General features: G+C 36.8%; 1 protein-coding gene across 1 annotated transcript; it reads right to left on the reverse strand.

Moving 5' to 3' along the window:
* Positions 1-7,211: 7,211 nt before the first annotated feature.
* On the reverse strand, positions 7,212-8,571 carry LOC149830115 (uncharacterized). The gene is made up of 2 exons (XM_090015703.1): positions 8,341-8,571; positions 7,212-7,509 (listed from the first exon to the last, which is right to left on the reverse strand). The coding sequence occupies exons 1-2, from the start codon at positions 8,560-8,562 to the stop codon at positions 7,423-7,425; spliced, it is 309 nt and encodes a 102-aa protein (XP_089871829.1). The 5' UTR covers positions 8,563-8,571; the 3' UTR covers positions 7,212-7,422.
* Between the last annotated feature and the right edge of the window lie 220 nt (positions 8,572-8,791).

Below are 8,791 nucleotides of genomic sequence, written 5' to 3' on the forward strand. Positions count from 1 at the left end.
ATAGTGACCCAAATTGCCACACTTAAAGCATTTTGCATTTGCCTTATTTTTCTTGCTCCCACGGTTCCCAGAGCGTTGATAAGGCTTCTTTTCTTGCTCTTTGTCTTGTCCCTTCTTATTACCCTTCTTGAACCTTCTTGGTCCATAGAAATTCTTCTTAAAAGATTTTTGCTTTTTCGAACTTTCTGCCACATATGCCTTCATGCCAGATTGTTGAGTCGCTTCAAGGCGATCATTTTCCAGCTCTACATGACGGGCGATATCATCGAAAGTCTTAATACTTTCGTTATGAGTCATATTAATTTTCATATGTTCTCAACTGTGTGGCAGAGAACGAATCACAACCTGGACCTGTTGTTCATCTGTAAGGGTATGCCCTGCACTATTGAGCTCTCTAATCATGTTTGCCATCTCCCTGAGATGCTGGCTCATAGTGTGCTGAGGGGACTTTCTGTATGAATCGAACCTGATGGTCAGCCTCCTTAGTTTTGTGGCTGATGTTCCCCCAAACTTATCTTTAAGGGTCATCCACATCTGTTGAGCAGTCTTATAATGCTCAAATTGGCACATGATGTCATCCTGCATATAACATAGCATGGTGACACGCGCAACAGTATTCATGCGCTTCCATTTCTCATAGGTTTCCATATCCTTACGAGATTGTGCCCCAGTACCAATTTCAGGTCGTTCCACAGTATGGTTGAGAGCCTCCAAGGCCTCAGCCTCCTCCAGTGTAAACTGAATCTTTCTATGCCATATATCATAATTATCACCATTCAGTTTTTCAATTCGTGCCAAATCCATTATTGATTTACTTGGTGCAGCCATGTCCTTTTAGATAAGAGTAAAACAATGCGCAAAAAATGTTATTCAAGCATGTTATGATCTAATCATTAGCACATCTATATGCAGTCATAATCACACGATTAGATAACATATAATTTTCATAGGGTGTGGAATCGAAAGCTCACTACGTTCACAATCATCTCCCACTTTCCCTAAGATAATTATATTTACCTAAACTGTATTATGACTGTTTAAAAAATAACACATAGAGTAAGTACTTCCAAAGTACTTAAAAATTTATCGTATAATCAATATGATTATATCATATTCATTCACATACATGAATAAAATATATAATAAAATGAATTCATGAATCCCAGGCTTATCCGTGGCATAAACAAACATATGGCTCCAATTACTAGTCAATATGCCTCGACCCACATGGACCCTGGCCCTGCCAGGGTTCAGCCAATTTTTTTTTTTTAGTCCGTGCCGCAGTTCCAGAAACTCGGCTTGCAGCCTATGCCGCAAGGCCTGTCAGGCCGGGCTAGGCCTGCGGCCTATGCCACAAGGTAGAGAGCATAAAAGTCTGCAGCCTAAGTCGCAGGCGGGTCAGGCGGGATGACTAAGCCTACGGCCTATGCCGCAAGGCTGGAAGCATAAAAGCTTGCGGCCTGTGCCGCAGGGCAGGGTCAGACCAGATTGAGCCTGCAGCTTATGCCACGGGGTGGGAAAAAAAATTGCATCCAGTGCTGCCGCAGGACCTGAACAGGCATGCGGCCCTCAGCCGCAGGACCTGGGCAGGCCTGCGGCCTCAGCCGCAGGGTCTGGCCCATGGTTGGGCCTGCCCTGTAATAGGGTTCATAGAGGCCCAGTTCTGCAACCTAGTCGCAGAACCTGCGGCTGTAGCAGACCGCCTGAGGCCAGACCAACGTCCTAGCCGCAGAGCCGACGGCAAAAACAAGCCCACCGATCAGGCCTGCAGTCTGTCTATAGTTGGGTCGGCAAAAAAAATGATCTGGCCCGGACATTAATACCGGACGATCTCATATGACGCCCTTTCTCAAACATCCGGCTATGAAACAGCAAAAAAAATTACCGCAAGCAAAAACGGCATCAAATAACCTCGATGCTCTGATACCAATGTAGGGTTCTTAGTTACATACCTTTTGATGAAACAGAAACGGAAAACCCCCGATCGTTGATGCTCGCTTTTGCTCAACGGATGCGTGCTCTCACTTGGAGAGGACGATGATCCACAGACCAAATGCCCACTGATTCACTAATATCATTGTTTTCTTCTTCCTTCTTCCACTGTGCACATTCAATCACTGTGCACATTCACAGCCAACGTGCACAGCCCATTCCTCTTCCATTCTGTTACACTTCTTGTTTCTTCTTTAACGCTTTTCTTTTTCTCCACTTTTTTTCAAAATGAGAGAGAGACACAGAAAATGGGGAGTGGTCGGTTTCCAAAACCGTCCCCTCCTTAAATGGTGGGCCGGGTTTGGATCTCGCCCATCATGGACGGACCCGGTATCCAACCCAACAAGTAGTTTGGTGGATACAAGCCATTAACGAATATTCTAAGGATATATTCTTAAAAAGAATATTAAATTCCTCTAAATGGTTTTTGAGGAGTCGATGAGTTTGTGATGCAAGTTAGAAACCTCTGTTCATGATACGCTATTCTTTGTGAATGAAAATCAAGAAAAATAGACAAAATATTGAAAGAAATTACACAAATTCAATGAAAATAAGAATAAATATTCGTCTAACTCTTTAACTGCCCTCAAAGGAACCTATAACGACTATTTATAGAAAAAATAAGAAACCCTACCCTACATTGGATATTGGATAAGATCTGAATACCCAAATAAACATAAAAGAATCCTTCAAAATGCAACTTCATTGAATCCCCTCTTGTTGGATCCATCAGTTCCAATCACCCCCTGTTGCTCTTCTTCTTCTTCTTACCGTTTGCTAGAGTTGAATCCAATTCAGGATCCATGACCGCATCATCATCCTCGGGTTGAAAAGGATTCTTCTATGGTGAATCATAGGTAGTGACATCAACGTCTCCAAACATGGGTCTGCACAAAAGAGTTGCACCATAAAAAATAATGGTCTCTTTATCCTGTTTCGACTCTTGGCTGTATTCTTCAGTCCCTCTTCTTGTTCAACCAACTGTGTGAACCATGAGGCATTGGGCTGCCAAATGCCTAAATCCATCACAATGAAAGCACCTTGGTCCCATCTTAGAGGCTTGAGCATGTGACTCGGTGTTGTGTGTATGCCCTAAATCCTCACGTCGCATTGATTGCTTGGAGTCATTCTAGTTGGTAGCCTTAGTATCATGTTGGTCTGAACTCTCTCTCGAGGTTGAAAACGGTATCCTTAGGCTGCGAAGATGATACTCTTAAGTCACTCCTTGTCTTGAGCTTCTCCTCGATAGACATGGCATGTTGGGTTGCTTGATCCACATTTGACACTACATGTAACACCTCAAATTTTGTATCCCAAAAATCATAAAAAAAAAATTGAAATATCTTTTTATAAAATAGCAACAAAAATTTAAATGAGACAAAAATATGGTGCATTACATTCTCATTTACATTCACATTCACACATGCATTTAAATTTAGATATTTAAATATTTACAAATTGAATAAATGTCCATACATGTCCAAATTAATAATAACAATCCATTTAACAAATTAAATATCAGAGTCTTGAGCAATTAAGATTGCTCTTAGTCCAAAACATGCGGAGATTGGGAAAGGCATGACTCGGTCTTCATCGCAACCTCTTGTCATCGCATATGAGTTTACTCACTTCCTAAAAATATTAAAATTCATAGGGTCAGACAAAACTTATCGCAACCTCTTGTCATCGCATATGAGTTTACTCACTTCCTAAAAATATTAAAATTCATAGGATGGAACTATACAGAACATGTAAATTAGAATATGTAAGTAGGAATCACTAATTTTTTGTGCAATCAACAAGATTAAATCAAATATGGATTTCTAATATCTCATTCAAGCATACATTTATGAAAAAACATTAAATCAAACATTCACTTAGGCATGAATAATTTAAAATGTATGAACAATTAAAATGCATGCACTTACCATTGTAGAAGCCGATTTTATGCATGAGTCAATTCTTATCTTTAATTAACTTGTCTTTCTTATATGATGCATGCTATGCCTATCTAATACACAATAATTTAAGTTTTACTTCTTAGCCCTGTGGATACTAACACAAGCTTATACCTGAATCAGGGTCATGGCGCAAGTAGTGTTTTTAAACATAGGTGGTTTTAGCCTGTCTGAGCACCTTTCATCAGTCCTACGGGTGAGGGACGAGCATATCGAGAGAGCGCTCCCAACATCATCATCTTTATGGATCAGATTTCAACTCATAAGTAACCTACCTCTACACTGCAGTCTATTGCAGAGGTTTTCTTTATCTTCATGGTTGAGAATGAGCAATCTTTTATGCTCAAAACATATTTTCATGAAGCCGTAAGTACTGCTTGCCCTCTTCTTGCAAGCACATTTTTTTAGTGTTACATATTTAGTTTCTTAAATTAAGTCATTTTACATGCAACACCGTATATAAATCCTCCAAAGAGATTTGGCCACTTCCTAGGCTAATGGATGCATATTTAAAACATTACATTCAATCACATGCTCATGCTTTATTCTTTTCAATCAAATGCGCATATGCATAAATAAAATGATAGATTTCTTAAACATTGCATGCATCTATTCATTTACATCATCACTATCATCATCACAACACACATATGAGTAAAATTATAGCAGGTACAGTCTTCTTTAACATTGCAATTAATTTTGCAAAATGGACACTATGATCCCTTAATTAGCGAAAGGCCATATAGACTACCTTAGGCATTCGTTTAACATTCAGTCCATGCCCCATAGGTGGGCATACAATTTTCTGTAGAAAATTAACTCTTGACAGTGCATTTACAGGCTGACATTCATTCGTAAAGGCATGCATATCAATATATAATTTATGCAAGCATTCAAGGGTCGATTCCTAAACCGGTTTTAAACTTGCGAAAACTCAACTCTGTCTGATTGTTACAGAAATTGCAAAAACAAATTCAGTCGTTGATCAAAGCTAAATTTTTCTAGTTTGTAGAGAATTATGTCAACTTTCTGATACCGTAAACCGTTCATAAAAATTCATCCGTATGAGGGAGTTACAAACATTTTAGTGCAAATATATTATTTTTTGTTCTGACTATCACAGAACAATACTCAGTCCATGAACATATCTCAAAATTTCATAATAGCTATAAAATTTTGTTAACTCTTTAGTGCAATAAACTATTCATAAAAACTTCTCTGAATGAGGGAGATACAGACAATTTACCGATCGGGTATCAGGCCAAAAATATATATTAATGGGTATATGCATTCGGGTGGGCCCAAAACAGGCCACATGAATTCATATTTCTGAACTCTATTGCATGAACTTGTTACGAAAACTCATAAAAATATATCTACACTATTTTTAACTAATCCACTATGGACAAGTCTTATTTTTGTCGTTGTTAGGCCAGAAAATAGACCCGTCTCCCTAAAGCCTATTTACTAAAAAATAGTTTTGGTAAAATTTATAATAAAGTATATAAAATGCATACTTTTTCCATAAAATAAAATCAAAAAATTATGCTATAATCACAGAGTATTTACATGCACATTCACTATAATTTCTAATTAGAATTTGCCTAAAAATAATTAGATATAACAAGGTTTTTTAAAAAATTATAGAATTTATTTTTGAGAAAACCACTAACATGGAATATGTATTTTTATATGAAAGACATAATAAAAATCATGTAAATTTTTACAGTACATTCATGTGAACCTAGCCTACTATTTATAATTAAAATTTGCAAGAAAACAAATAAGTAATAAGTGAAATTTTCATAATTTATGAATTTTATTTCTGAGAACCGATAGCATGCATATATGATTTTTTTATTTTTAATTCAAAATTTTGGCTACTTTTGGGAATGAATCAATTTCTTTTAGGGGAAATCGAAATCAACCCCTTATTCTTACATTCAATATAACTTTTTATTACAAATTCACTTTTTATTTTTTTTGAAAAAATTATTTCAAGTCCTCGTACTAGATTTTTGAGAAAATTAGTTTTTGAGAGGGGTTTTCAAAAACCCCTTTCTATCTTATATTTCGATAGCTCTAAGCCAAAACCTCAAATGAGAGGCATGGTTTAGGGTCTGTCTTTACAAAAATTTGAAGAAATTCATGCCTATGAATTTTAATTTACGTGTAGAGCATAGAAACCCCTACTTTTTTGGCAAAATTAGCTCCTACGCATGCGAAATTGGTATTTTAATATGAATCGGCCATCCAACATGAGCAACGGCCATGCCAACGGACTCCTTTTGCTCCTTATATGAACATGAAAGTACTCCTTGTTGGGCCAAGATGGAAAAACACAAAATAAGTGTGGGAAAAAAAGAGAAGAAAGGAAGAGAATCAAGAAAGAATAAGGAAAACAAGGGGAAAAAGGGGAGCAAGACTTAAAAGGGGCAAATAAGGGGGGGAGTGAGCCCATCCCTTACTTTTATAGAGGTTAGGGGAGGTCAAGGGCTGGAGTAAATCCCAACCCTTGATCTAAATCAAGGTTTGTTTCCAAATCCCTAACTCTCCCTACTTTCCTTTTTTCTTATTTCTTTTTTTTTATTTAGTTAGCTTATGTTTACAATTTATTTCATACATATCATATTATATACATATTATATGTAACATAATGTGGCCCATATGGGTTGGTCGACCCCCATGGGGTTGGCCTCTTTCTTCTTCTTATTATTATTATTATTATTTCTTTCCTTTTTCTCATATTTTTTTTTCTTTTTTTCTTGGTTCAGCCATTCCCCCTCCTAGAATTTTCTGGGAGGGGATGCCCCTCTCATAGAAGGCCAAGTCTTGAAATAAGGCAAGTTGACTTTTCAAAACTTGTCTTGTAATTAGGTATGTTTTACAAGTCTTTTGGTTTTTAAAGTTTTATTTTCATCTTACCATCACTACAACAAAGCAGTACATTAGCGACGACCACATTCCGTCGCTAATCCGTCGCTAACCATGTTAGCGACGGATTAGCGACAATGCGGCGACAGTATGCTTACGTCGCGAATATTTCGACGCTAACTGGCGACGGAATAATTCCGTCGCCAAGTCCGTCGCTAATTGCGACGGAATAACGAGCGCTATATTCCGTCGCCAATCCGCCGATACTAAACGGCGACCACGTCGTGGCGACGGATTTAATTCCGTCGCTAAGCCGTCGCTAGATTAATATGAATAGCGACGGAATCATCCGTCGCAAAAACGAAAAAAAATCAAAAAAATTTTATTTAAAAATTAATTACCGAGAACTGTACAATTTATATTTCCTGTACAATTTATATTTCCTGTAAATAAAAAACAAACCACACAAAAAAATTCATATAACAAGTATCTATAATAATTAATCGTTCCACCTTAAAACTAAGAAGTTTAATTATTTACAATTCAACAATTACAATTAGGAAAAATAAAAAAAATAGAACTTCTTCAACACAGTCCTCTAATCATCGCCAAGATTTTGTGCGTCTTCTTGTTCATTGTCTTTATCTGTCCCTTCAGCTCCACTACCCTGATTATCGCTAGCAGCCTACACAAGAAAAGAACAGTCAGTATTGATAAACAAAATATAATGAAATAAATTACACACTATATGTGATTCTATCATGTGCTCATGTGTGATCTAAGGCAATAAAAAAACTCTATATGTGATTCTATCATGCTCATATGTGTGCTAAGGCAGTCAAAAAATTGAATATGTGATTATAGCATGTTCATATGTGTTCTAAGGCATATAAAAAAACTCTATATGTGATTCTACCATGCTCAGATGTGCTTTAAGGCAGGCAAAAAACTATATATGTGATTCGATCATGCTCGTATGTGTGCTAAGGCAGTAAAAAAATTGAATATGTGAATATAGCATGCTCATATGTGCTCTAAGGCAGGCAAAGCCAAAAATTTTATATGTGATTCTATCATAAATGATATATAACATGTTCATATGTGTTCTAAGGCAGTTAAAAAACTCTATATGTTATTATAGCATGTTCATATGTGTGCTAAGGCAGTCAAAAAACAGAATATGTGATTATAATATGCTCATATGTGTTCTTAGGCAGTAAAAAAACTGAATATGTGATTATAGCATGCTTATGTGTTCTAATGCAATCAAAAAAACTTTATATGTGATTCTATCATGCTCATATGTGCTCTAAGACAGACAAAAAGTTAAATATATATATATATATATATATGTGATTCTATCATGCTCATATGTGTGCTAAGGCAGTAAAAAAATTGAATATGTGATTATAGCATGTTTATATGTGTTCTAAGGCATCTAGAAAAACTCTATATGTGATTCTACCATGCTCAGATGTGCTTTAAGACAGTCAAAAAACTATATATGTGATTATACCTGAGAGGGACCTGGAATCGAAGATCCCCTATCCTGAACAGCGGCCTTGATCTCATTTCGGAGAAAGGGGGCGACGGTGTATTGGAAGTAGTTATTCAGTGATTCATTAATGATCTCGCGTACATCATCACCGGAAAGAATAGTCGGCTGCTTAGAGCTTATGTCGGCGCAAGAAGTTGGTGAGCCGTAACTGGAAGAACCAATAACTGGTGAAGTGTTCATATTACTCCCAAACCCGAACACGCGACCTTTTTTGGGTTCACCTGCTGCAGTCACCCATGCTGTAGGATCAAATGATGGATGCTGAGTAGCGTCTTCGCCATATCGCTCTACCATTTGTTGCTCATATGCCTCCTACAAAATAATGTTTAAAGTATTCATTAATAATTAATGATAACATTATGATGACTTGCATATATATTGCAATGATTATTAATAGAATTAATACATA

The sequence above is a fragment of the Nuphar pumila genome, chromosome 8 (assembly GCF_984573655.1).
Source record: "Nuphar pumila chromosome 8, dmNupPumi1.hap1.1, whole genome shotgun sequence".
Lineage (NCBI taxonomy): Eukaryota > Viridiplantae > Streptophyta > Magnoliopsida > Nymphaeales > Nymphaeaceae > Nuphar > Nuphar pumila.